Raw genomic sequence first — 27698 nt, 5'->3', positions numbered from 1 at the left:
CTCTCACCTGCAGGATGCAGCCCGCTGCTGGTCCCAGCTCGCTCGCAGGGCCGGTGCTCCAGGGGGACGTGCTCAAGAGAGGCCAGAAGTGGTACGTTTATAAACATCGGGAATTTTATTTTTAAAAAAACATCACAACCATTAACATCGTTACAGTTAGTCGCCACCTCCGGGGGGTGGCACACGATGATACGAGCATGCTCACAACAAAGGGTTCGCATCGGTTTAGTCTGAGTTAAACAACCATTTTTAAAAGGGGGGAGGGAAAAAATAACTCGGCACGCTACCGTTGAACTTGGTTTTAATGTTTCTCCACAAACGGTGAAAAATACTAAAGTACAGACAAGGAATAATCATAATGTTGTGGCCAACATTATAAATATGGAATTATAAATTTAAAACATTTTCTGGTTTAAAAAATAAATCTGGTAGTAAATGCAGCTCTGCGGGGTCTGCCTCTAGTAGGGCCGGTCTCTGCGCTCCTGGCGGTGCTCACCCCTGCAAGCAGAGAGGCTGGGTCAGTCGTGGCAGCGGGGCGTCCCTCCCAGCCGGGGGCTCCAGAACCACCCCGTGTCGATTTCCAGAGTTTGGGGTCTCCCCGTGACTCTCCCCATGACCCAGCACCTCCCTCCCACCCTGCTCTTCGCAGAGCAGATCCCTCATGGCCCCCATCCCGCTCCCCTACGTACTTGTCCATCTTTCCTGGTCCTCCACGCCTTCCGCCTCTGCCTCCGCCTCCCATCTGGTCCATAAGCGGTCCAGGCGGGCCTCCAGGTCCTCCTCCTCGCCGTCCCCCTCCTCCATAGCCACCTCGATCCATGCCCCGGCCTCCTCTGAATCCGCCTCTGTCTCCGCCGCGGCCACCTCTGAACATGCCACCGGGTCCCCCGCGGTCCATGAGGCCCCCTCCTCTTCCGCCTCGCATCCCCCCGGGGCCGCCTCGGCCGCGGTCTCCTCCTGGAGGAAAGGAAAAAGCTCGGAGCAACCGGAGCCAGAGCCTGCCGAGGCCAGACACCGCTCCAGGCTTTCCAACCCGTCCCCTCCCCGGCCAGGGATGTCCCGGGGCACACGTAGCTGGCGCTGAAACGGGGCGAGGAGCAGGAGCTGGTGGGGCCCGAGGGCAAACAGGGCAAACGAGGCTGCGGACAGGAGGTGCGTGCTGTCCTGCCCGCACACACGGTGGTTGTTACACCCGGGCTGCAGAACCAAACGGAGCAAGGTGCTGGCCGGGCTTGGGGGGGACCCAAGTGGCTGATGGATTGTGGCAAGGAAGTCTCCTCGAGAGCCAGGAGGCTCGTTAAGAGGGCACTGCCCGGGAGTAATGAGGTCAAAGCGGTGCTGCGGGGAACTGAAGTGCCAGCGACAGCCCCAAGGAAGAGACTTGGCAGCTCAGGAAGGCGTGGGAGAGGCTGAGGTCAGAGCAGTCCCAGCCTCTGCCTCACAGCTCAGAAGAGGGATGATTCCCCAGCAGCTCTCGGGGCTGGGAGCAGCCACTCCCTAAACACCCCCAAAACTGTGCCTGGGGCAGCTTACTGCCCTCACGGCGGTCCTGGAAACCTCGGTGCCACCAGCCCAGCCCAGCCGTGAACTCTATCACGCATGTACCTGGAGGGGGAAACGGGGGTGGCAGAAACCCTTCCGGTTTAGGAGCCTTGCACTGATTGCACTCTGTTCTCCAGGCAAAGTTCTGGTTTCCACATCCCCTAGGTTAAAAAACAAACAAACAGTCAGCAAAGACCGGGAACACGTTCCTGGTTAGGTAATGCTCAGAAGCGTTGCGTGGCCACTAGCAACACAATGTCCGGGCACAGGAAACACAAAAGCTGGTCAGCAGGACCTGGAGCAAGTCCCGGAGCAAGCCCGCAGCACGGTGGAAGGAACTTCTTGAAGGCCCAGCAAGTTATTTTGAGAAGGACCTATTTGTCTTGGCCAGCACCTCAAACCAAAGGTCCCCTGCGGCGCTCTGAGTTAACAGACTGAGGCTCTCTCCCCGCCCTGGGGCGGTTCCGCAGGTGCCAGGCCCTCGTGTGCCTGCGGTGACGCGGTGACACGCGGCACGGTGCGGGTACCTGCCCGGGGAGGGGGTTTCACGCGGGGCCCGCAGCGGGGTACTCACGGGTTGGGGCACTGCCAGTCGCCGGCTCGGTGCTGGACGCTCCCGCCGGAGGGGTTCCCCCTGGATCCCCGCGGTCCTCGGGAGGAGAAGCCGCCCCTGTCTCCACCTCTGCCTCCCATCCGGCCCATGGGGCCGCTCGGGCCGCCGGGCCCCCCCGGGCCACCAGGCCCCCCCGGACCTGCAAGGAAGGCTGTGTTAGGGCCAGAAACGAGCCACGGCTGGAGGACGTGGCCCCTCTGGGGCCCGGGGGAGCCGGACGTTACCTCCGCGGAGAGGGGGAGGCATTCCCCGCTGCTCACGTGGCGGCATCCCGCCCCTCATGCTGTTCATGGGGCCCTTCTTCCGCGTGAGGGTAACCTTCAGCTTGCTCCCCTGGAAATCCTTCCCTAGGAGGAACACAAGGGCAAGAGCCTCACTGCGAGCCAGGGGGTTCCACTCTTCACCAGACCCTGGTATCACCCACATCTTGCTGCGGCACACACGCAGTCCCTGACCGCACGGAAAACATCGCCCATCAAAGATAGCAGGAGGGCAAAACTCCACCCGTGGGGCTAAGAGAAACTCAGCTGCAGAACCCAGCAGGTGACAGAAGCCTGGGTGACTGGGGACAAGCACAACCCAAGTACCAGGCTTACCTGTTCCAGTTAAAACTAGGAACTTTTTAGGCAAGAGCTTGACTGTCTGGAGCTAGCCTTAAATCTCTACCGGCCTCCATGCGGAGGACAGAACTGCTGACTTCTGCCAGACACAAATTTAAGTCATGAAGCAAATCCATCACAAAACACAGCCCACATGCTCACCATCAAACCATTCGACAGCTGTTTTGGCAGTAGATGGGTCATCGTAAGATACCGTGGCATCTCCTTTTGGCTTGCCGGTTTCTTTGTCAATGTAGAGGTGTATCATCGGCTGCCCGGTCCTCTTGTTCATCTAGCAGGACACCAAAATGTCATGGCAAGTCACACAGCCCTGCATGCTGAGGGGGGATTCTCTTCTCTGTTCCGCTTCCATTTGAGACAACAGGCTTCCGAGGTGAGCCTCACTTTTGCAACTCCACGGCAGAAGAAAGGGCCCTCTGGCTTACTACGTGTGACAGCTACTCCCCAGATAAGCAAACAAATGAGGAACTGGCCCCAAACAGCACTGCCTGGCCCAACAGCCTCTCCTGCGAGCACCTGCCGGTGCAAGAACTGAGCTGCAGCCTCTCCACATCCTCCCCCGCTCTCTCCACCGCCCCGATCCCTCAAGCTGTCACACATCCCACCAGCAGATCCACAGAGACACGCTTCCTTCCTCCAGGACTGTAAGCACTGCTGCTTCCACACACGCCTAATGGAGATGCTGAGGGACAAATCCTGCAGAGGTTCTTTGGGAAAGCTGGAGCTACACGGCAGCCCCAGGCTGCGGTGAGCTTATTGCCCAAGCGGCCCTGCCCAGCTGCCGGGAAAGGGCCGTCGGGAACCAGCGACGCGCCGGGCAAGCCCAGTCCCCTTCCCTGTGCTCTGCCCGCTGGAGGCAGGCGGGTGCTGACCCACGCACACGGGTTCCTCTCACCTTGACAACCCCGCACTGTTTGAAGAAGTCTGCCAGATCCTCCAGGGTCACATTATCATTGAGTCCCTGCACATACACCGAGCTGTTGTCTGAGTCCTCATCTGGGTCCATAGGTGGGCCTAGGAGACAATTCACAGTGTCACTGGGCGAGGAGCGGCAGCGGTTCGGCGGCACGGAGCCCTTGTGTCACGTCAGCCCCTCGGCCAGCTGCGGCTCCCCTTTCAATGGGCGCATTTACCAAAGGACGTGGGAACGCAGGCACTGAGAGCAGTGACCCCGCACCAGCTGCTAAGGGCAGGGAGGCAGCTCTGCTCTGAAGGCGCCGGCTGCCTCCCCTGCTCCCTGCAGAGGGACAGACAGACACCCAGACCCTCCCAGCGCCAAGCAAACGGCACGGTTCGGCCACTTGGGTGTAACGGGAGACCTCTGAGAGGAGGCACGAGGAAGACCCAAAGGCACAACACGCCTTTGCATCCTTCAGGCTCCTGCACAGGGATGCGCGCCCCGCTCCTTGCTGCGCTAATCCCCGCTTTTCTCAGCGGTCAGAGCAAGGCGCTGGTCCTGGCAGGCTGACACCGAACTGCCACGCGCCTGTGCAGGAGGAAGGAAAGAGCTACAGGGCTGCAGGCCGGGGTGGCACAAGGGGGAAGGGGACTACTGGACAAGCACCTGCAAGCCCCAGACTGAATCGTGCTTTCTGCTGCACAGAGCAGCTACAGGGCAGCTCCTCGAAGAGCCCCTGCTTCCCACGGAGAAGCGTAAGCCTCTCACAAACACCTGTGGTTTCCCACCAGTCCATGCTCTGATGAGTCAGGAATAAAGGAATGAATGAACCGGCCACAAAGAGACTGCAAGTGGCAGAGCATCCTCGTACTCCTTGTACAGAAGGGTGAGACACGGGGTAACGTCTTCCACGGCTACAGCCCCCATCCCGAGCAGAGGACGAGCACAGAAATTGCAATTTCACGAGCCTGGGAGGGATTGCGAGAAGTTATTTGCAATTACCTAAGTCAAGGTCCGGTCCTTCTTCCATGTGTCCTGCCAGTCGGGAGAGAATCATAAGAAGCTGTGTTAGTGCACGCCTTGCAGGCTGAAGGACCGACACACACAATGCTATCTACTTATAACCACCATTCGATGGCGTTGGTTAAACTCAAATTGACCTGCATTGCAAAAACGTCAGCAATGCACCTTTACTTGGTGATCAGTTCGCTAGTTTTAGCAGCCTTTCAAACCATTAACCACTATTACGCTTTTTTAAAATGCTTTACCAGGCCAATCGGTTTTAAGTTCATTAATAAAAAAGTTACTTTTAAAAAAATTTATCAAATCCAAACCATTTATTTTCCCCAAATTACAGAAGTGGTTTCTCAATTCTTCCAAGTTACCCTGTGTCCTGTAACCGCATACCCCTAGGCATTGCCGGCAGTACCCATTACAGTCTTGTTGCATATGTCATTTTAACCACTTAAACTAATAAAAATTACACTTTTTCTAAAAACTGACTGCAATTTTTTTTTTTTTTAACACTATCCATTGTAATGCTCAAAAACTTACCACCAGGCTTATTGAAGCCACCTCGCTCTCCAGCGCTGCTGGGGGGATAAACGAAGAAATGAAGGCCTTTCCCTTTACAAAGCCAGTACCGCTCTGAGCCTCTGCGGCTCACTGGGAAGAAGGGCACTGGCTAAACATCTCCAAACAATGCATCTGTCTCTCTCTCTCTCATCTTGTCACTATGCCTTTCTTCAGGGCAGCTTGCTCAAATTTCCTTTACATACACAACCTCGCTTGTCTGGTTTTAGACACCACTTTGCTGTCGGTACCCTTCCATTTACTTGTAGCGGTATTATCAGTGCAATACTTGGCAAAAAATGTTTTCGGGCGTTACAAATTGTGCTTTTATTCCAAAGAAATCACCGGGGCGTTCGCTGGTCAACTCCCTCCCCTCTGTGTGTACATAAAGGTGCACCCTCAGCCTCTCGCAGCACGAGCCCGCGGGTCCCTGACATTAACAGTTAAAAGGTAGGAGACAACCATACGCGATACCTACAACACAGTTCAGATGACATTTCCGCTAAAACCTCGGTATAAAGCCATACATTCAGGTCGCTACTGAATTTAACAAGTCTCTGTGGAAGGAGAACTTACAGAATACAGCGAGGGCTCGAAGGCCTGGGGTGCAGCTTTGTGGACACAGACCGGGACCGAAGATTTTGGCACGCGCCAATGCAAACTCACGGCCGCAGCTTTCATCGAAAGCTTTGGCTGAAGCTTTCGCTTTAGGACTGCTTTCAAGTGCTGGTTAATTAGGAAAATGCCACCTGAAAAGGATTTTGTCATTTCTTTCTCTTTTTGGAAAGACAAGAGCTGTTTTGAAGGAGATGAGCAGAGGAGGGAGAGCACCACTATTTTCTAGCAAGTATTGCACCTCTAATACTGGAAAAAAAAAAGTTGTCAATACACAGTTTCAAGCTGTTGCATGCAGCTTTGCCTCCTTTTGTTAAAGTACACACCATTTACGTAATGTCTCTCTTTTTAAACATATACGTTTACACTTTTTTTTTAATGTTACACAATTCTAAAGTAGTATACCTCCTCTGGTTTTATTACCAAACAACAAGTATTCAGTTACCAAAGTTACAGAAGGATTCCATTTATACAGTGAATACATTTGGTTAAAAATATTCTATGTATATTTTTCCTCTCCATATGGACACCGTGTCTAGTCCCACTTTTCATTATGCTGCCGGCTGAGTACTGAGTACGGGTACTTTTTAAGTATTGAAGTGTATACAAGGCTCTCACTTTGTAACCTGTAGCATATAAATGCGACAAAGCATGTTAAAAAGTTTCCATGTTTAACAGCCAATGAAAATATAAAATAATCGAGTCAATGAAAAAAGGGCACGTTAATAACATCGAGCTCCTTACCTGCTGGAGACACTGAAATCCATCACCACAGCATAATAAGAAGGGCCGAGTTCCCCTACCTGCCCCTTGGTGCTCATAGGAAGGCCACCTTTTCCATGGACAGCAGAAAGTCTACGTCCATAAAGCAGGGGGCCCTCTTTTATGGTCTAGTCAGGTGGAAATCGCTAAATACGTAATTTACGCTGGGATTACGGCGTGAAATTAGAGATAAATGATACGTCTTTGGCATGAGAAACTCCAGAGGGGCTAGAAATTTTAAGATGTGATGACAGACATTTCAAGTGTCTACATCTACTTTAAACCATTAGAGAAATAAATACATCATGGGTGAAATCTTTATGCAGAACCGTGGAACTCGCTTCCACTCGAGCCAATTCAAGCCAGATGTGTCCCAACACGAGCAAGGCTTTTTCTTCTGTTTCCACGTATTGGTGGTTGCATTTCTCCGATAAAGATTTCATGCCACTTCAATTCATTTCGACAGAGCTATGCAGAGTGGGACTGTAGCTTGCCGAGCTCTGGTTGCCACCAGGCACTCAAACAGCTCAAGAGGTTGCCTACCAGCGAGGAGCTGCAGTTCCACCTGCCCTGCCAAATGCGAGGGCCAGCGCTTTGCATCCCGTGCCACATTTCCAGTGAGCATCTACGGACACTCTGCATAGCTCTGAACTAAGGTGCGAAGGGATGGAACACACACAAAGCTACATCTTCCTTCTCTTCCTCGCCTCTGGGACCAGTCCTCCTTCCTCGCCTTTATCCAAACAAACAGCACAGACAGGGAGACGAACTGCTGACCTGCAGACACAGGTTTACCAAACCAGGTTTTGCCATCAGTTAAAATGGCCAAACTGATTTAGACCACCTGAAAGCTCCAACGGGGAGCGGTCCTGGAAGTCAAGCCAGAGCTTTATAAGGTCTCGGGGCCTTTCTTCACGCTCCAGCCAAGCTCCAAGCGTTCTGGCCACTCGGAGTCGCGGCTTCAACAGCAGCAATCAGCCCCACACATACACGTACAGACGTAGCTCGGCACGCTACCGCTAAGGCGAAGAGGCTGCCACGAGGCTTCTGCCTTGTACATACCTGAACTCTCAAGAGCCCCACTAGTGAGTGAGGCACAGGAATTGACTCCTGGACCTGGCGGGAGGTTTGTGTGTGTTCAACCCAAAGTTACTGTTAAACCCCACAGAGGATCTCACCTCTGCACGACCACGAAGGGAGCTGAAAGTTCCAGGTTTAGCAATACCCCTAGTTCCCCCGAGCCCAACCAGCTGCAGGACAGAAAAAAACATACATCCTGCTCCTATTTCCCCTCAGATAATATTTCCATGGAATAGAAGCAATGCTGCTAGAGAGATGCTCTCCATGGAAGTACAGCTGGGAATGTCAACCTTTCAGTCCCTTCTTTCCATTTCAAATCCTATGGGTGAAACAGAATTAGATAAAAGGAGAAAAGATTTGCTCTTACCCCATTCCACCGCGTCCTCCTCCCCGCCCACCTCTGCTCATGCCTCCACGATCATATCCCCCTCTTCCCCTGCCCCGGTTATCAGGGCCGCTCATATTCCGGTTCTCTCCTGGGCCTGAAAAGCCTCCGGATTCCTGTCCATATACGTTCATGCTGCTAGGATGGTCCTGACGGAACGAGCCTGAGGAAGTTTGTGACAAAAACATCAGAGAGCTGCAGACAAGAGCGGGTCCTGTCCCCTTTTAAAGCCTTCCTCCCTACCTTCAGCACCAGAACAGACAGCATTGCATGAAAGCGGTTTGCTACAGCACTTCGGGAGAGACATGCCACTCGGGGAATCGGGTTTTGAGGCAGGCCCTACCGGTCTGCCCTCTGCAGAACGGTCACCGGGTTGTTTGTACCGAGCCTTGCCCAGCCCAGCCCCAGTGGTATTTCTCGTTGCTGTGTTTTTCAACCATCTGCCCACCTTCCCCACACCGAGGGGAGCATCGTAATTGTCTAATGAGCTAGGCGAGCTGTCTGTCAGTGAGCGAGGGCAAAAACCAGCTACAGTATGCTCCCCCTTCAACACAGCCGCACGCTCAGATCCTTCAGACCCAAATAAAGCTAGGCAAAGCCTCCCTCCGAGACAGCTCACCCTGCAAGGGCGACGGAGACCGACCCTTTCCTCAACAATCCCGCAGCTCTGCTAAGCACACTCACTCTGCTGGCCGTAACTGCTGCTCTGCTGGCTGTACTGGCTTGGGGCCTGGCTGTAGGATCCAGTCTGGGGCGGGTAACTCGTTGGGGGCGGCTGCTGCCCGTAGCTGCTCTGCTGGCCATAGCTAGTCTGCTGGCCGTAGGTGCTCTGTTGCCCGTAGGTGCTCTGCTGGGAGTAAGTGCTCTGATCGTAACTGCTTGGCTGCGTAGAGGAGTAGCTGGAAGACAAAAGCATTAAGAAGACGGGAAGATAAGCCAGTCCACTGACACGTGTGCATTAGGCTGCAGAATTGGCTCACGCCAGGCAGTAAGGCAATTATAAGCCATATGCACCATCACAAACCACTTAAAAAGGTGAAGTCATCCTACGGAGTCTGGTCTGATGGCAGGAGGAAAAATAAACCTGGTAGACTGCTACAAACAAAACCAACGTGACCGTTCACAGTTTACCTCTGGAAAGAGGCTGAAGTGCAAGGGTAGAAGTCAGCGGCAAGACAGCTAACAGCCTCCCCTTCTGCTTCAGTACTCAAATACTTTCAGATGATGAATAGTGAAACTTTTCCCCTCGCGCACTTCAGGCTTTGAACACTTCAAAACATACGCTCTAGCAGTCAGCATCAAAACATCAAAGACAGCTGAGGGAAAGAGGTGAGCTCCTTCTCAAAATCACGTGTAAGGAGGCAGCAAAAGGTCACTTTCATACTCTACAGCTCGGGAATTTCTTAAAAAACATTTTTCACTGTTTTGGCTTGCCACTTCAGGTGTGCAGGCAGAGATGTTTATGTGCTCGATTCCAGCCTCATCTTCCCTTGGACAAGTACCACCCAACCAGAAACACACTTCCCTCCTTCCAGGACACCAAACCTCTTTCTACGCTTGTTCATTTAAAATCCCTTGAGGGAAAAAAAGAAAATCCTTTTGCCCAAGTTAACCCCCAAGTTCCCAGGCTAGCCGCACGCGGCTTTGCTTTCTGAAAGAATTACCTGGTAGGAGGATAGGAGGGAGGAGCAGTGACTGGCTGCATCGGGTAGCTGGCAGGCACCTGAGGGTAGCTGTAGTTGCTCTGTCCGTAGCCTAGGCTGGGCTGGCTGTAGCCTGTCGTACTCGACTGCGGCTGGCTGGTCTCTGCTGGTTTGCTGCCATCCTGGGGTCTGAAAAGCAACAGCGAACAATAAGGGGAGCCTGGTACAAACCCCCACCTCGGATCCCACCACAGAACACCTTCTTCGGGAGGCGTTACGAGCTGGCACCACATCAGTGCCGGCTAGGAGAGGCGCGTCGAGCCCTAAACGTTTTACTAGCTGCCGACTGGATATTTGCACGCTCCCCTGCCACCAGGAAAGGCCCGGGCAACATCCTGAGCTGAGAGCATAAAAGAGCACTACAGCATCTGTTTACCAGCTGCATCATGAAACCTACAGCGAGGGGCTTAGGCTTTGGCTCTGGGAGGAGTGGAGGACGCAAACGGGCCAGGAAAGCCGGTCAGCAGCATCGCCCCTCTGCTCCAGCCGTTTTTGCACAACGCTCGTAAATGATCAGCTCAAAAGGAGACAGAAATGCTGCCAGTTAAAGGCACTACTGTTTGGAGAATCCACTGCAGGCAGATATTGCCCCGTATATGTTATCTGATGAAAGGGAAAGGATGTTTATTATTAACTCTCAAGGCCTGAAAATAAAGATAGCCCTTTGCATGCAATTTGCATGTCCCCTTCCTTCACAATTGTCCCACGCTGCTTAGAATATCAAAGCGTTTATCAGAGCTAAGAAGAGCTGAACTACAAGCTGGGTAAAATTACTTAAAATGGCATCAGGATTCATACTTGAATGTAATCTGATCGATACAGACAGGGCTGTCAAGCTCTGGCTTTCCTTACAGGAACAGTTACAGCAAACATCAGGCAAACGCATAAAGCCGTTTTTGCTCATTACTAAGTAAGTTTCCATTCTGTATTCTAAACCTTTCACATCCTGAGCGAACAATTAGGCTGAACATGCTATCGACAGCATCCAGACACAAGAGATTTAAAAAGGAAATTGTCTTCAGCGTGTGCGCCCACTCAAGAAATCGGAGGGCATAACATCATCCTAGCAACCCTATGACTCAAGATCACATCAGACTCATCCATTTTCTGGTCTAGATCATGAGTCAAGAGCCCATTTTTGCTGCCTGGTTGCTCCCCCCATCTCCCAGTAACGGCGCTGACTCACTGTGCCAGAGCAGAAGCTACCTACACTGCTTCCCCCGGCTCTGGGAAGGCGGTGGGATCAGCTGCGGCAAAAGCAAAGCTGGAGCGCAACAGGCAGAGAAAAGGTGGAAGCAAAGCCAGCGGGCCCCAGCTCAGCAGGCAGCGTCCTGGGGGCTCTCCCCACCAGCAGAGCGGAGGAGGACGACAGGAATCCCCGTTACCTTGCGGGAGCGGACGCTGCTGGCTGCTGCCCGTAGGCAGGGTAGGCAGGCTGGGTGCCGTAAGCGGACGGAGCTGCGTAGGAAGCCTGGGTGGTGGTAACCGTAGCGGTGCTGGTATCGTAGGCGGCTGTGCCGTACCCCTGGACGGGCTGGCTATAGGCCGGGGGGGCGGTCGGGGTCGTGTAACCTACAACAGAGGACAGCCTGGTCAGATCAGCGCAGAGACCTCGCTTCGGGACCTTTCTGACTATTTCACTCTCGCTTGCGGTGTGCCAGACCCCGGAAACGGCACCGGCTGTGCCGCCGCGGACCGACCCACGGCACTCCTTCGCCTCCCTCCGAGAGAGCCCTGCCCTGGGAAACCCCAACCTCCCTCAGCTCTGCCCCCTCCAGCCCCAAAGCACGCCCGGAGGAGCTTTCTGGAAGCCGTCCCTCGATCAGCATCCAAGGATGTTTGCTTGCAGCTAACCTAACACAGCAAAGCCTGGGCAGGACAAGCTGAGGCACGCAGTGGCTTCTCAACACGAGAGGCCAGACAACGCTCCTCTCAGCTTGAGGAAAAGAAATCCAATTGATTGGAGGAGTACAGTCCCATCCTGGCAGCTTTTTGGAGAAACAGAAGCACCAAGTGGCACAAGGCTGACACGAGAAGTCTTTCTGAGCCATTTAGGCAGTATTAGGCTAAATCAGCAATCCTAGGAACTAAGGGAGAGCACGTTACATTTCCCTTAACTTAAGGGAAAGGTCAGAAGCTGCCTGACGTGCCTCATTTTTGATGTTTTATGTAGCTTTGTTCCTTTGTTCCTCTTAGAATTTCAGCTCGCTTTAGATAAAAAGCTCAGGGCTCACACAAATTTATTTCTGCACAATTTTACGAGAATATCCAAGCCCCCAAAGCAGCTCTGTTTAGATTAGCCTTACCAGCAGCTGTCGCTAGGTAATGCTGACAGGCCAAGTGGTCAGCTGCAAAGAACCATAAACCAGGTACTGCCACGGTGGCTTTTTCATCGTTAAGAACCTCGCAAGCACGTTTCCAAATTATGAAAAAAAAGATTTACCCAGAGAACCACCAATTACAGATTTTGTTAGCAAAAGCTCGCTTACTAAAAACATAAAACGATTGCCAAAAAGCAGCCAACTGGCCTCAGTCTGACTGAGGTGATCTTAATTGCATCAATTAAGGTAACGGCTTCTCCACCACTTAATGTTTTGATTAAACGTGGGACACTTGTGACATACTCTTCTAATTACAAAGCATTTCAGGCAAATTGTGCCCGGCTCTTTATTGCGACTCCCTCGTTTCCCAGATGAAAGCACTTCCAGCAGAGCACAGCGTATGGCTGCAGCTCCTTCCCCTCGTCCAGCGCACCCTCCCGAAGCCCAGCGGCACTTCCAGCCTCGCTGTGCTTTGCTACAAAACCAGGCCTCTCGAGCCAGCAAGTACAGGGCAAGAGAAGCAAAAGGAGAAGTGAGAAGTCTGCAAGCAGACCTGAAAAACAAGCTGCAGCCTCCCATCCTGCCCGTTACTCTCGGGCTCTCCAGTTAGTCCCAGGATGCTGACACAAAGGGGCTCCAAGCGGGCAGAAGCCTTTCCCCTTTTTCCACCTGCAACAGCCGGCCCGAAAGCCCTTGCCTGCTCCCACAAGCCCGGCGCCTCCTGCACTCGCAGGCTTATCACGCTGCTGCCCTCCTCCTGAACGCTGCGGGCTGGCTTCCACCGCACGCTCCTGCCAAGCTGGAAACACTAAAGCTGGCTGGAAACGCTACGGCAGGCGAGCAAGCTCCCCTCCCACCAGGAGATAGCGGCAGGAACCACCAGCACATCGCTCTTCCTGGTCATTCAGCTGCTCCTTGGTGCCGAGAGGTTCACTGGAAAGCCAAGTCCTGCTCCGAGCGTTACTGAGAAGGGCGAGCGAAACGATCCTGAACGGGTTTTGGTGCCTCGGAAGAATTTAAACAGCCCAAACGCCTCAGTGTGAGCCCCCACAGCGTTTCGCCAGAGCGCCAACACCAGAAGCTGAAGGAATTCTTACTTTAACTGGCTGAAGCCTGAGCGCTTATTAAAAAAACCTGCTGCTTGCGTAAGGGCAGTGTGACGTGCATGCCGCTGAAACCGCAGCCCCTGGGCCCAGCCGTGCCCTGGGGAGCAGCGGTCCCAGGGCCAGAGCCGTCTTCTTCCCAAACCGGGAGCCTCGTGGGTCGGGCAGCGCTGGCCTCCCGCATCGAGTGGGCTTGCTGGTACCTGGCCCTGCACGGTCAGTGGACTGAAGGGGGGGAAAATCATCCCGAGCTTTAAAGCTTCAGCTCTAGATGGAGCATTTCGCCTGAGCGAGTGCGCTCAGCGGGAAGCGTCTGCGCCAAAAAAAGAACAAGCAGTGATTTAACATCCCGCTGGTCCACGATTTCATTTCAGTAGCTTCAGTTTGAAGACTCAGAAAACCCTCAAGAGCTGCGTTTTTGAGGGGGGCGTTTACACAGCGTCGCTTCTCTCTCCTCCCCTCGGCAGTTAATGAGACAAGTGGCGGATCTGCAGAACAAATACTGCGAGAAAAGGGGAACAGAAGAGCTCTGACAACCTGCTTTAAGAAGCCCAGTTACGTGGCTCAGTTTCCTCTCCAAGCACTCACGCCTGCGAGCAAAACTCTCATTGAAGTCCAGGAAATCTTCACACAGTGGGGAAACTCGCAGGATTTGGTCCTCAGAGAGCATCAGCTAAGAACTGTGGTCAAAGAAGTTTATTCTGAAACAAGCAGGCTTCGTGTCAGCCAGCAGCAGCCTTCAGAGGCTTCTCCCTGATTTGAGCAGCATCGGAAGCTCCCCACGGGTCCACGAGCCCAAAGCAAGCTGGCTCCTGCTGGGCGCACGCTCCTCCCAGCAAGGCTCCAGAGAAGGGGAAGCAGGAGCTGCCCTCTCCCTGCTTTATTTTGGTAGGTAATCACAGGTTACTGGGGCAGCCGACATAGCTACGGGCGTGCCTACTTCCCAACATCGAATACACGAGGAACTCTTTATACATCCAGCCTTAAATTTCGCAGGTAGAAAGAGAAGTGGGAGCTGGTTATCGTTAGCGAGTAGTTCCCGCTTAACTACTTCGAGCAGATTCACGCTCAGAGGTTTGAAATGATGCATTTGGCCCCAACGACGTTGTTAGAAAGCCAATAACCATACCAGCTGCAGCTGTTTATTTACTCTTGTAATTCAGGCTTATATCCTGCAGTGATTAAAGAGCAAACCATGACCGCAGGCACGATGGTGCTGATTAATCCCCTAATCCACTTGCTGCCGGCAGAGCTGCGGAGGAGCCCACGGGCTCCCGTCCCCGGGGGCTGGACCAGAGGCCTCCAAGTCACCTTCTCCTGCAGCCACGGGGGTGAGGAGGTAGGTGAGGAGGCTGGAGGCAGGCTGCTCCAACCGAGATGTCCCCAGGCACCTTAGAACAGCCCCAGCCTGAGGCGCAGTCCCTAGAGGGCACATCTGCACGGGATTTGAATTTCCCTGGCAACAATGGCGTCTTGCAAAAAAAATACACCGAGACAAAAAAAGTCGCTTGGCTTTTAAGTTAGTGCAGAATCGCGGTAATTCGTCTGCTACAAAAAGGCGATGCCAAGGAAAAAGAAACCGGAATTCAACTGCGAAACTTGCAAGCCTCTCAGGACACGAAGATATACGCCCCAGGCAACACCACGGGCTCTGCGTGGTACAAAAAGCCAGAAGGAGCACTCGGCAGAGGCAGTGACAGGCTGTAAGCACCATCAGCCTCGTTTGCCCAGCTCCTGAAGGAGAGGCAGGCATAGGAAGAATAAATACAACCTGGCACTCTGCCTCGAGAGTAACACCAGCAGCTCTGCCACAGGCGTGCTGCACGGGTTGAGGCAAATCGCACCTGAAGGCCTGGTGTAACCTTTCGTTGGGCCACTTCCTGAGCTTTCTTTTCTTTTGGATGACAAAAAAAAAAAAGCAGCGTTTTGCCTACACAAGAAGCCATGCAGAAAAGATGCCTGGTATTATTATTACTCCAGCAAACATGCTCTTGAGGAACAAGCACAAACACAACCAGCTCAGCTTCCTGTGACCCTTCCAGGGGCGGAGTTAGCCCTAAGGACGAAGGGACTCCAACATTTCCAAGAAATATCTGAGAAGTCCCCAAGTCAATGCTCCTGCCCGTTTACATCCACGGACCGTTAAAGGCGAGGAGAAAACCCGCAAATAACCAGCAGTGACACTGGCTGGAGGGCACTGCTCCTCATCCTGCAGGACACGTGCTACCTGCCGGGCAGAGATTTTCCTCACCCACGTAAAGATGTCAAATCCATCGACTCTGTGGGATACTATTTTCTCTCTGCCTCTTCCTTGCGAGGCTCCCCAGTGGTTTCTGTGGCCAGGTGCCCCCCAGGAACATCACCTGCCTGTTCCAGCATCCCCACGCTTTGGGAAATGCTGAAGAAAGCTCCCACTCCAACAGCCATTTGCAAGCCCTCCCATAGCCAAGGATGAATCTGCAGAAAAGGGCACCCAAGGCACCGCTCGGAGGAAAAACTCTCTTCTTTTTCAAAGTCTCCTGAATATTCAGTCCAAATATACCAGAATTAAATGAGGTCTCAATAGTTTTCTTTCATACATCAAGACGCTCGCATGTACAGAACTCCAGGTCAAAGAGCACACGTTGAAATCGTGTCCGGAGCATTTAAGAGCACGGGGAGCGTGGGTCTGCACTAGAAACCCAGAGATGTAACGTGGAACGTGCAGAGATGGTGCTCAGGACACCTGGACACGTCTAACCACGGTGTTCACCCTTCAGGGAAGGGTAAGAAAACGGGGTTGTGCTCACCTGAAACATCTCGGCACGGCTGTCTGTGGTGTGGACAGAACTTCCTACGCAAAGTACACCCCTCGGGCCTTTCAGAGCCGCCCGTTACAGAGGCATGGAGACTGCAAAGAGCACTGCATCCTAGCAAACCCTTACTGTCCTCGTGTGCGCTGTGATGCCGGGTGGTTTTGGTGCTAGAAGTGACACCTAGGGGGTTAACACCACAAGCTTGGACAGGATGAGCCATTTTGCACGCAAGGGTGAGCAGGAGTCAAACCTGTACTGGTCCCTTCTACTGTGGGAAGCACAAGCCAAGAAGCAGGGGGCACGCTATCAGAATAGGCACGCAGCACTTTCCGGATCTGGTTTTCAGGGAGCGCTCGGGACACCAATTCCCTGCGTGGGCTCAGGAGCAGCCAGAGCGTGTGCTCCCGAGGAGCGCTGCTGTGCAGCTCGTGTCTGCTGCGCTCCTGTTAAGCACAGCACACTCTGCAGCCACGCCGAGCTCCACGGCACGAACCAGCACCCCAAAGGTTCCCTGAAAAAATTAAACGCATACGCTCACTTACTTGGGGCACTCGGCCCACCCACACCTCTTAAACTGCTCTTCCCTCAAGGAAGGCTCTGCAGGCAGCACGTCCTTTCCGCGTGGCAGCTGCCCGCAGAAATTCAGCAGGGTTTGGGCCGGAGCTCCCCAGCACGGACTGGAGCCCAGCTCCTTCCCCAGCCCGAGCGAGGCACCGCGGGCGCAGCGGCTCTTACCGGTGGGGGGCTGCCCGTAGGACGTAGCGTACGCGGTCTGCCCATACGTCGCGGTCGTCTGCGGCTGCGTGTAGCTGGTGTCAGCGGGCTGTCCGTACGTTCCGTAGCTCTGCTGCCCGTACGTCTGCTCCAAAGACGATACGAATTTAATTCGCGGACAGAAGCCACTCGCACGCGTTGCACGGACACGCACGGGCTGTACACAGACCGGGGGCCCTGCGTTACCTGGTCTACTGAAAGCAATCTGAGTCAAGCCAAGGCTACTCTGAAAGACTGGGCGCTACTGCAAGTTTCAGTGCAGATCTACAACGAAGCTACAAACGCAGCTTTTCCATGCCAGGACTGGAGGGGTAGCCTCCTGCGTATTCACGACACCCTTTTGCTCTACGGGAAGCAGAGCAGGAGAGCACCCAGCTCCTTGTGATCGCCCAGGCACAGAGGAACGTTCAAAGGGACCTCCCGAGGGCTAACCTGCACCTACCCAAAGTTCGGGCTCAAGCCCAGACTGAAGGACTGCTGCTGCCTCGCTCGGTCCCGAGGACAGCACTCAAAGCAGCCCTTCAGCCGTGGCGGCCCGATTAGGGTGACGGGCTGAGCGCAGAGCTGCCGGTGCTGCCGTTTTGCCAGCAGCCCTCAGCCCCGTGCCACGGCCCAGCCGGCCCAGACCTCGGGCAGCTTCTAACAGCTCTGCGTGTAACAGGTCAGCCGCTGCGTTTTGGGTGAAGCTGCGGTGACAGCTCATGAAGCAGCACAAATACAAGCCTTAACGTCCGGATTTTCAGAGCTTTTTGCCAGTTTCTGGGGGAGGTTGGCAATTAAAATGCTTTTTGGGACCTAAACCTGCGTTACCTGTGAGCCCCTCTCCCTGGCTCACGAGCGGCACAGCTCCTAACCAAGCCACAGACCTCAACAAAAACTCTGACCAGCCTGAGTTTTCCAGCACCTGTGGAAGCTCACCCCACCAAGAGGCAGGAAACCCCGCGAGCCCCCCATGGCTAGCTGCCTACAGCTGAGTGCGCACTGAAGGACCTCGAAGCCTCCTCTTCTTACATTTGCCAGTCTGCTTACACCTTCCGTGTAACCCGTGCTTCTGGCAGCAGCTCTCGCATTGTTCTCTCTCGATATATTTATTCACAATACAAGGTATCGGTATTTTCCCTTTGGCCAACACAAAAGCCCGTGCTCCCCCTGTAAAGGCAATGTTTTCGCAAAGGTATCGCAGCACCAAAGGTTTTTGCAAAGGTTTTGCAGCACCAGCATGCTGCAAGCCGGCTGCTGTGGGCAGCAGCAACACAGCCCAGCTGCCGCCACCGCTGGAGTTAACCCGTTTAAAACTGCTCAGTAACGCTCCAACACGGCACAGCGGTTGGTTTTGACTCCAGAGTACAGATGTGGGTTTTTTTTGAGTGGCGGGGTTTGCCTTTCAGAAAGTACTCTCTGGAGATACTGGGGAAAAGTTAACCCAGACTACTCTGAAAACACACTTGTAGAGCGTATACAGCTGTGGTTTTAGTGGCTTGGATTCTGAGGATTAAAAAAGCATCATTTAATTCATCTCTTAAAGATCACCATCAGTTTGCAGTCTAGCCAACTGACAATAGTAAGTTTTTGCTACAATACCTGCATGAAAATCTATCCTCTCCTTCTAATTTCTGCAACTGCTGCTGTTTCACAAACATCAATTTCCCTATCTCTCCTCTTTTTATCAGTCTCTCTCCTACACCACCAACTAAACACCCACTGACACGCCCGTGTCAAACGCACACCAGGAATCAGGCTTTTACAGTCCTCCCAGCAACAGGTTTGGATACAGCAGCAGAGAATCGTTAAGGTTGGAAGAGACCTCCAAGCCCATCTATTGCCAAGGAAGGGGAAAGCTGAAGCTCCCTGCTGTCGAGGCGGTTCTCACTCGAAGCGAGCAGCGCAGGCTGTGGGGGAAGCTACAAGACAACTTCCAGCGACAGATTTTGACGTTGCTTTTCGGGGCCGGCAGAGCGCCGGGTAGTTTACCGGGAGGCACGCGATTGCTTCCAACCCCCCCCGTGTGTTACCTGGGTGGTCTGTGCGTATCCTTGAGCTGGCTGAGGTGCGTACGCGCTGTAGCTGCGAAAGGAATTTGAAGAGATTTATAATGCGCCCCCGTACCCCTGACTCGCGCGACACATGCATCACGAGACGACTTTTACATATCCAAGCGGCTGCTGATGAAGCACTGAGGCAAGACAAAAGGGAGAACCTTGGGATGTGCGAACACACGCGAGCTAAGGCTACACCGCAGTTATTGCGCACACGCGTTACACCTTTTTGCGACGTGGGATAAGAGCACGACGCGACTTACCCCTGCTGAGCTGCAGCTTGGCTATAGGTACTATAATCTGCAAGAGAAAAAGGAGAAAAAAAAAAGGTTAACAAAGGCTTAACAAAATTAACAGTGTAAGAACGCAGCAGCTGGAATTTCCTCCCGCGACTCCAAAGGACCGCTATAAACCGCTGGAAATCCAGTTTCAAAAGAGTAAGGTAAATGCACTTTCTCAGCCTTTTTAAAGGAAACAAAACCCCTCTTCCCTTTATGGTTCCTGCTGCTTGCAGCCACAACTTTGATCTCAAATGACCCTACTTTAATTTAACTGCCACCTTGGCTAACACCCAAAGGGACTGGCAGCGGGGTGTTTTGTTTAGGAACAAAAGAAACACTGGGGCTGACACTTACAAAACCCCTGGTTTCAAAGGGCCAGGTTGCAAGCTCTGGGTCCGTAGGAATGACAACGCTTCGCTCGTTCTATTTAACTTTCAAGGACACAAACAAATCGCTGGAAAGTTCTAACACTTTTCCCTATCAGGGCTCGAAACAGGCAGCTGGCAGCGATTCCTTCCCCAAAATCCTGGCCCGTGCCAATACTCTGGTTCAAAGAAATGAAATCCCCAAAACCCAAGCAGAAAAAGCCTGTGCTGGACTGGCTGGCTGCTAGGGATGGAAAACGTATCCACACGACAATTACAAGGCTATATTTAAAATGATTACAGCTCCTACATGCACGTTTTCCCTCCAAGTCACCCAGGGTTTCCAGTTCCCATCCAAACCTTAGCAAACCCATGGCTCGGACCGAACCTTTCCAGCCACGGCACTTCTCCAGCTCTCCCAGGACCTGAAAGGTCCCGAGGACGGAGATCAGGAACGGGCTCAGAGTTCGCTCCCATTTGCTGCAGGGGCCACAGCACCTGACTGAGCCACAACCAGAGACTGAATGGGAGCAGAGCTCTGCCTAGACCCTTACAGACAAAGGTTTTGGTGTTTCTGCTGTGACTGCACCTTGGAGTAAGCTGACCTCTATTAAGAAAGTGAGTTTTATGAATTTGCAGAACTTGCCTGAAGCCCTCAGCCACCCCTGGGGCATAACTTTTATCCCTCTGCTCGCCACCGAGGTGCTGGGGCTCCAGGATCATTTTGGAAATGCCGTTTGCACCCACCAGAAGCTCTGGAGACCACGGATCTGCCCGTGGGCAATCCCAACCCCTCTATACACGAGCTTACGGGGCGGGCTGCTCCCCCTTCCCTGCACGGACGGCGGAGCTCAGGGTGATGCACGAGGAGATGCTGTGCCTGGCAGGGATGGCTGACAGACGGAAATCGGTCCCGACCTCGCACCAGGGAGCGGGAACGGCCTCGAACACCCCGGGAAGGCGTCGGGGCGGGCTCCCTGAGACCTGCCTCCCCTTCCCAGCCACCGCGCCCCGCTCACACGCGCCACAACCACACCGAGCCCCGACCCCGGGCACCCACAAACCGGGGCCGCCCCGCATCGAACCGCTTCGGCACCGCTGCTGCGCCCCTAACGTGGTAATATTATAAACGGGTAATACTATAAAGGGGTAATATTATAAAGGGTTAGCATTATAAAGAGCCCAGGGCCCGGCCCTTCCCCAGCCAGCCGGGGCCCTGAGGCCCACCCGGGGCCCTCGCCCACCCCCTCGCAGCCCCTCCCCGGCCCCTCCAGGCCCCCGCAGCCGGGAGCAGCCCCCCAGGTAACGTTTATTCCCCCCCGCCCCCCCCACGCCGTTATTTGACCCCCCCCGAGCCCCCACACCCCGCAGCCGCTCCCAGCAGCAGCCGCTTTTCCCCCCGTTTTCCCCCATTTCCCCCCATTTTCGCTGCTCGCCCGGCTCCGGCTCCTCTCCCAGGACACCGAGGAGCCCTCCCGGGGCCCGCCAGCCCCGTCCCGGCCGCTCCCGTCCCGCCGCGAGCCGCCCCGCCGCGGCCGGGCCGCCCTCACCCGTGGACGCCATTTTGTCGCCTTCCTCCTCCGCGCTCCCAACGTCCGGCCGCCGCCGCCGCCGCCGCCCCCGCGCTGCGCATGCGCCGCCCTGCCCGCCGGCACGCACCAACCGCGGCGGGGCGCGGGGGGGGGAGGCGGGGGGGGGGCTGGGGCGGGTGGTACGGCCCGGGGAGACCCGGAGCGGGGAGGGGGGGAGGGGGGCGTCACGCGTGACGTCACGTGGAGACGGGGGGGGCCCGTGGGTGGGGGACCCGTGGGTGGGGGTCCCGTGGGTGGGGGACCCGTGGGTGGGGGTCCCATGGGTGGGGGTCCCACAGGTGGGTGGGGGTCCCCTGGGTGGGTGTCCTGTGGATGGGTGGGGGTCCCACGGGTGGGTGGGTGAGCGAGCGGGGGTCCCCTGGGTGGGTGTCCCGTGGGTGGGGGTCCCACCGGGAGGTGGGGGTCCCCTGGCTGGGGGTCCCCCGGGTGGGTGGGTTAGTGGGGGTCTCCTAGGTGGGTGGGGGTCCCCTGGGCGGGGGTCACACAAGCAAGTGGGGGGTCCCCTGGGTGGGTGTCCCCCGGCTCCGGGTCCCACAGGTGGGTGGGGGTCCCCTGGGTGGGTGAGTGGGGGTCCCCTGGGTGGGCAAGGGTCACACAGGCATGTGGGTGGGGGTCCCCTGGGTAGGTGGGGGTCCCCTGGGCGCCCCCCCTCACTGCATCACCCACTGCCCAAGGGACAAGCCCCCCCCCGCCACAGCACCCACCCATGTGTGTCCCCACCAGCAGCACCCACGCGTGCTGTGGGTGCCAGCCCCCCACCCAGGATGTGACACGGGGGGGTGACACGGGTGACACGGGAGCGACACGGGTGACAGTTCTGCGGACACCTTTAATGACCTCGCGGCGCCCAAAGCAGCCAGGACGGAGCGCGGGGGGCGCGGGGACACCCACGTCCCCTCCCCAGCACCGGGGTGGGGACCCCGTGCCCCCCCCCAGCGGGGTGCAAGCAGCGGGGGCCGAAGACGGACAGAAGGGAGGGGGTGTGCAGGGGGGGTCAGGCCGGTGCGGTGCCACCGGTTAGCACCAAGACCCCCCTGGGAGGAGCGGGGACGCGGGGGGGGGACAGCGGTGCCCGTGGCGGGGTGACAGCCGGCCCCCCCAATCCATCAGGGCCCGCCGGGGGGGTCCTGGCGGGGGGCTGCGCCGCGGGCGGGGGGCGAGCGGCCTCGCCTGCCGCGGGGGGGGCCGGGCGCCGCCGGACCCCCGCTGCCCGAACCGGGCTCGGGTTCTGCGGGGAGGAAAGGAGAGAGGGGGGGGTGAGGCTGGGGGGCTGCGGGGTGGCGGAGACCCTTCCCCGTCCCCAAATGTCACCCAGGGACCCCCCCCCCCCATGCCGGCACAGTCACCAGGTCACCCCACGGCACAAGGTGGGCTCTGACCCCATAACGGTTCCTTGGCCCCCCCCATTGTGGCACAGTGCCACCCACAGTGCCCCCCCCAAGTGCCACCCCCGTCCTGTCCCACCCCGTGGTGTCCCCATCCCCGCGTTGGGCCCGGGGGATCAGGACCCCCCCGCTGGCACCCGGCTGGCACCCCCGGCTGGCCCGTGGGGGCGGGGGGCAGCCCCCCCCCCGGCAAAGCGCAGCTGGAAAGGGGGAGGCGGAGGGAGGGGAAGGGAAGAGGGGCGCAGCCCGGCCCCGGGGCCGGGGGCTCGCTCCCTGGGGAGCTCCAAGGGTTCCCTTGGATGAAGGAGCTCCAAGGTCTCAACCCAAGAGGGTCTCCATGGTCTCCCTTGGCTTGGGGGGCTCCAGGGGCTCCCCTGGGCTTTGGGGGGCTCCAAGGTCTCAACCCAAGAGGGTCTCCGTGGTCCCCCTTGGTTTGAGGGGGGCTCCAGGGGGGCTCTTGCTCCACGAGGAGCTCCAAGGTCTCCCTTGGTCTTTGGGGAGCTCCAAGGTCTCAACCCAAGAGGGTCTCCCTTGGTTTGAGAGGGGCTCCAAGGGCTCTTTTGCTTCTCGAGGGTCTCCCTTGATCCCTGGGGAGCAACAAGGTCTCCTTTGGTCCAAGAAGGTCTCCAGGGTCTCCAGATGAAGGAGCTCCAAGGTTTCTCTTGGTCTTCAGGGAGCTCCAGGATCTCAACCCAAGGATGTCTCCGTGGTCTCCCTTGGTTTGAGGGGCTCCAGGGGCTCCCGTGTTCCAAGAGGAGCTCCAAGGTCTCCCTTGGTCCCCGGGGAGCTCCAGGTCTCCCTCGGTCCAAGAGGGTCTCCATGGTCTCCCTGGGTCCAAGAGGGTTTCCAGGGGCTCTCTGAATCCCTGGGGAGCTCCATGGTCTCCTTCAACCCAAGAGTGTCTCCATGGTCTCCCTTGGCTTGAGAGGGGCTCTCTGGCTCCAAGAGGAGCGCCAAGGTCTCCCTCAGTCCTCAGGGAGCTCCAAGGTCTCCCTTGGTCCATGGAGCCACAAGGCCTCAACCCAAGAGGGTCTCCATGGTCTCCCTGGGTCTGAGAGGAGCTAAAAGGTCTCCCTGAATCCAAGAGACCCTCCATGGTCTCCCTTGGTTTGAGAGAGGCTCCAAGGGCTCTTTTGCTCCTCAGGGGTTTCCCTTGATCCTTGGGGAGCTCCAAGGCCTCCCTTGGCCCAAGAAGGCCTCCATGGTCTTCCTTGGCTCGAGAGGAGCTCCATGACCTCAAGGAGACACAAGGCCTCAACCCAAGAGGGCCTCCTTGGTCTCCCTTGGTCTGAGAGGAGCTTCAGGGACTCTTTTGCTCCTCAGGGGTCTCCCTTGATCCTTGGGGACCTCCGAGGCCTCCCTTGGCCCAAGAGGGCCTCCGTGCTCTCCCTTGGCTCGAGAGGAGCTCCAGGGCCTCCCTCGTCCCTCGGGAGACCCCCCAGGGTCCCTGGGGACCTCCCCCAGCCCAAAGAGCCCCTCCTGGCTCCTCACATCTCTCCGTGGCCTCCAGGAGCCGGGGGAGGCCGCAGGGCCCCGGCCGTCCCGTCCCGTCCCGTCCCCCCCCCCTTGCTCCAGGCCCGCTCCCGGGGGGACGCGGCGCCCCCGGCCCATGCGAGGAGGGGAGGAGGAGGCGGGGGGGGACACGGGGGGGGCGGCGTTACCTGGCCAGATGATGGCTTCCAGCAAGGTGACCCTCCTGGCCAGGACCTCCAGCCGGGCCTGCTGCCGCAGGAGGCTCTGGAAGCTACGGGCCTGGGGGGGGGAGAGAGCAGAGCGGGGGGCCGGTGCGTGGCCTGGGGGTGCCAGGTCTCCCGGGGGGGGTCCCGTGGCCCCAGGGGGATGCGGGGGGTTCCCCCCGTCCCCGTGGGTCCAGGGGTGTGGGTGGCGGGGGGGTCCCTTGGGTGGGGGGGTCCCTCGCCGGGGGGCACACAGCCTCCGTGGGGTCCCCATGTGCGGGGGGGGGGGCGCACCTGCCGTGCCCCAAAACGGAGACCGGGGGGGACCCCGTGGTGCCCGGCCCCCCACGAGTGGGGGTCCCCAAGCCCTGCCTGGCTCCTGCGCCCCCCCCCCCTACTCACCATAGAGCCCAATCATTGTTTCCAAGATTAAAACCCTCTCCGCTAAAATCTTCAAAGCCTCGCGGAGCTGGTGTAAACCCTCCCCCTGCGGAGGAAAAGAGGGGAGGGGGGTAAGGGGGGGGGTCTGGGGGGCACCCCCAGACTCGCTGCTATGGGGGGGAGCACGGCTCTGCACCCCAGCACCCATGTGTGTGTGTGTAAGGGGGGGGAAAGTGGGTGCCAAATGAGCATGGGGTACATCTGGGGACCCCCGTGCCATTATTGGGGTCCTGGGGGTGACACACGAGCATGGGGAGTATTTGGGGACCCCCGTGCCATTATTGGGGTCCTGGGGGTGACACACGAGCATGGGGAGTATTTGGGGACCCCCGTGCCATTATTGGGGTCCCAGACAGGACACAAATACAGGGCACATTTGGGGCCCCCCATGCCATTACTGGGGTCCCAGGGTCACAGCACAAACACAGGGCACATTTGAGCCCCCCCCCGCCATTATTGGGGTCCCAGGGCCGCGACACAAACCCGGGGCACATTTGTGCCCCCCCCCGGGTGCCCCGCACTCACCCATGTGCCCTTGTCGCCCGGCTCGCCCTTGGGGCCCGGCTCGCCCTGCAACACAGAAAGGAGAAGGACTGGCAGAGGGGGGCGGGCAGGGGGGGCCCCCCCGCGCCCCAGCACAGCCCCGTTCCCCCCGGGGGGGGGCACGTACCTGTGCCCCGTCCTGGCCGCGGCTGCCCGGGTGTCCCTGGGGGCCCTGTGGAGGGGGGCAGACAGGGGACAGAGCCGGTCAGGGCTGGGGGGGGGCACGGGGTTGGGGCACCCATGGGTGCCGGCTGAGGCCCCCCCCAGCTCCCGGCACTCACCCTGTCACCTTTGTCCCCGCGGGGACCCGCGGCTCCGGGCGCCCCGGCTCTCCCCTGTGCAATGACAGCAGCGGTGCCATCAGCGCCGGGACGTGCCCGGAGGGCACCCCAAGGCCCAGCCGTGCCCCCCCCCCCAAAAAAAATGGTCCCAGCACTTACATCGGGGCCTGGAGGGCCGGGCAGCCCCATGGGTCCTGGGGGGCCGGGGGGTCCTGCGAGGAGATGGAGGGAGGGGGACACATGGCTCAGCCTGGTCCCAACGCGGTGACACCCCCCCAAAAAAATGTGGGGGCTGCAGGGAGGGGAGGGGGGAACTCACCCATCGGCCCCATGGGGCCGGGGGGGCCGACGGGGCCCACGATGCCCCCGGCCGCTTCGGTGAAGGTGTTGGAGAGCAGCGGGTCCCCTGCGGGAGAGCAGCGGGGTGGGGGGGCAGGCGGTGACACCCCCGGCCAAGCCACCCCACACCGGGGAGGTGCCCCCCACCCCCGTGGGCCAGAAGAAGAGGGGACCCCCCCCCCCCTCCAAGCTCCCTGAGAGCAGCAAAAGGCAGAGCACAACCCTTATACGAGACAGCAGAGAACCCACAGCTGGCTTTTTTGGGGGGGCTGGAGCATCCCCCAGGCCCCCCCAAGCCCCCCCCTCCCCAAAACCCCATCCTTACGCGGGTCAGCGAGCCGGGGGATGGCCGGCCCCACGGGGGCGGGCGGCCCGGGGGGGCCGGGGGGGCCGGGTAAGCCCTTCTCCCCGGGGAGCCCCCTGGCTCCATCGCGGCCGGGGGGGCCCGGGGGGCCGGGGGGACCTGCAGGGAGGAAGATGAGGATGAAGACTGGGGGGGGGGGTGGACCCCCTCAGTATGCAGCAGGAGGCTGGGGGATGCCCCCTTACCTGGGGGCCCCGAGGGACCCTTCACCCCCGGAACGCCCGAGGGTCCCCGTCCTCCTGCGTCTCCCTTGGGGCCGGGGGGGCCCCGCGAGCCGGGTCTGCCTGCGGGGGGGAGCAGCACCCTCAGGGGAGCACCCCGGGGACCCTGCGCCCCGTTTCCTCGGGGGGGTGTCCACGTGCGTGTCCCCCCCCCCAGTGCCCGCTCCCCACTTACCGTCGCGCCCCACGGCTCCCCGCTGCGTCTCGCCGCCCCACGGGACCCCTGGGGTGGGGGGGGACAGCGTTGGTGCCGTGGGACCCCCCGGGTGCCCCCCACCCTGCCCCACGGACCCGGATGCCCTGGATGAGAAGCAGGCGGGGGGGGGGGGGCTGGCCTGGTCCCCACGTGTCCCTCCGTGTCCCCACCATCCCCGGGGACAGCCTAGGGGGCACACCGGGACCCCCCGGGGGCGAGGGACTCCACCAAGGGGGACCCACGGATATCGATGGCACCCGGCTGCTCTTCTCCAGCGGGTGCCACCGCCGGGTGGCATTGCCACCAGGGGACGTGGCATTGTCACCGCCGGTGCCACCGGGACGCGGCGGGCTGTGGGGCAGCCCCCTACCTTCATCCCCGGGGCTCCCCTGGGCAGCCGGGGACCCCCAGAGCTGCCCGGTGTCCGGACCCCTGCTGGCACCTTTGGGTGCTGGGGATGGGGAGGCTTCGGCCGCCGAGAGCCGGGCCACCTGCGAACGAGATGGGGAGCGTTGGGGACAGCGAGGTGACACCCCCTGGGCTCCCGTGACCATGGGGGGGGGGGAGGTGGTGGCACCCTGGGGTGGCACCGGGGGGGTCACCTGCGCCTCCAGGGTGGCCAGGCGTGCCGCCAGCTCCCCGACGCGGCTGCAGTTCAGGCACCCTGCGGAGGAGAGCGGGGCGCAGGGCTCGGGGGGGTGCCCAGGACCCCCCCCGGGGAGGGGTGGGGGGCAGAGGGGGGGGTCACCGAGGACCCACCTGAGAAAGCCGTGGGGCGCAGGGGGGTCCGGCGCGGCGCGGTGCTGGGGCGTGCAGTGTCCCGCAGCGCGAGGAAGGCTTGGGGCTCTGCCGAGGGGAGGGGGTGTCAGGGCCCCCCCGTGGGCATCGCCTCCGCTGAGACCCCCCCCCGAAACAGACACACACATGCTGTGGCCATGGGGGGGGGGGGGGCTGGGAAAGTCTGCTGTGCGTCACCCCAAACTGGGGAGGGGGCTGCAGGGGCTGCCACCGCTTCTGCCCCAAACCCAGCCACGGCCCTTGGCTGGACCCCCCCAAATCCCCCCATGGCGCTGAGCCTGATTCCCCTTGAGCCCATGCAGGACCAGCCAGACCCCTCCAGCCCACCCCATAACCCTGAGCCAGACCCCCAAACCCCCCCATGGCCACGCTCCAGCCCCCCCCAAACCCCCCCATG

The 27698-nt window shown here is 58.2% G+C and overlaps 2 protein-coding genes across 10 annotated transcripts in view; both read right to left on the bottom strand.

Moving 5' to 3' along the window:
* Positions 1–92: 92 nt before the first annotated feature.
* EWSR1 (EWS RNA binding protein 1) lies at positions 93–21129 on the bottom strand. Of its 3 annotated transcripts, none has more exons than XM_066978802.1 (17): positions 21016–21129; positions 19083–19119; positions 18796–18847; positions 16745–16868; positions 11176–11362; positions 9752–9919; positions 8772–8986; positions 8070–8250; positions 5228–5265; positions 4676–4708; positions 3671–3789; positions 2917–3046; positions 2380–2502; positions 2117–2294; positions 1606–1703; positions 690–957; positions 93–498 (listed from the first exon to the last, which is right to left on the bottom strand). In XM_066978802.1, the coding sequence occupies exons 1-17, from the start codon at positions 21026–21028 to the stop codon at positions 459–461; spliced, it is 2004 nt and encodes a 667-aa protein (XP_066834903.1). In that variant the 5' UTR covers positions 21029–21129; the 3' UTR covers positions 93–458. The 3 variants fall into 3 exon arrangements, with proteins under 3 accessions (XP_066834903.1, XP_066834904.1, XP_066834905.1); XM_066978803.1 differs by having other exon boundaries at positions 5228–5262; XM_066978804.1 differs by lacking the exons at positions 93–498; positions 690–957; positions 1606–1703; ... (3 more) ...; positions 3671–3789; positions 4676–4708 and having other exon boundaries at positions 5228–6486.
* Positions 21130–21866: 737 nt separating this feature from the next.
* EMID1 (EMI domain containing 1) overlaps positions 21867–27698 on the bottom strand; it is an 11669-nt gene continuing 5837 nt past the window's right edge. For 2 of the 7 annotated variants that reach the window (XM_066978816.1, XM_066978818.1), the window contains exons 4-16: positions 27263–27349; positions 27106–27167; positions 26874–26994; positions 26483–26530; positions 26272–26370; positions 26048–26185; positions 25703–25789; positions 25543–25595; positions 25384–25437; positions 25230–25274; positions 25085–25129; positions 24104–24194; positions 21867–22285 (exon numbers count right to left, since the gene is read on the bottom strand). In XM_066978816.1, the coding sequence (XP_066834917.1) occupies positions 22164–22285; positions 24104–24194; positions 25085–25129; positions 25230–25274; positions 25384–25437; positions 25543–25595; positions 25703–25789; positions 26048–26185; positions 26272–26370; positions 26483–26530; positions 26874–26994; positions 27106–27167; positions 27263–27349 (1052 nt within the window). In that variant the 3' untranslated portion in view covers positions 21867–22163. Of the gene's footprint in view, positions 22286–24103; positions 24195–24520; positions 24606–25084; positions 25130–25229; positions 25275–25383; positions 25438–25542; positions 25596–25702; positions 25790–26047; positions 26186–26271; positions 26371–26482; positions 26531–26873; positions 26995–27105; positions 27168–27262; positions 27350–27698 lie in introns of all 7 variants that reach the window. The other 5 variants (XM_066978820.1, XM_066978821.1, XR_010825500.1 and 2 more) reach the window with 4 other exon arrangements.

Source organism: Anser cygnoides, chromosome 17 (assembly GCF_040182565.1).
Source record: "Anser cygnoides isolate HZ-2024a breed goose chromosome 17, Taihu_goose_T2T_genome, whole genome shotgun sequence".
NCBI classification, from domain to species: Eukaryota; Metazoa; Chordata; class Aves; order Anseriformes; family Anatidae; genus Anser; species Anser cygnoides.
The sequence above is the reverse complement of the archived record's forward strand: the minus strand, read 5'-3'. Positions and strand labels throughout refer to the sequence as shown.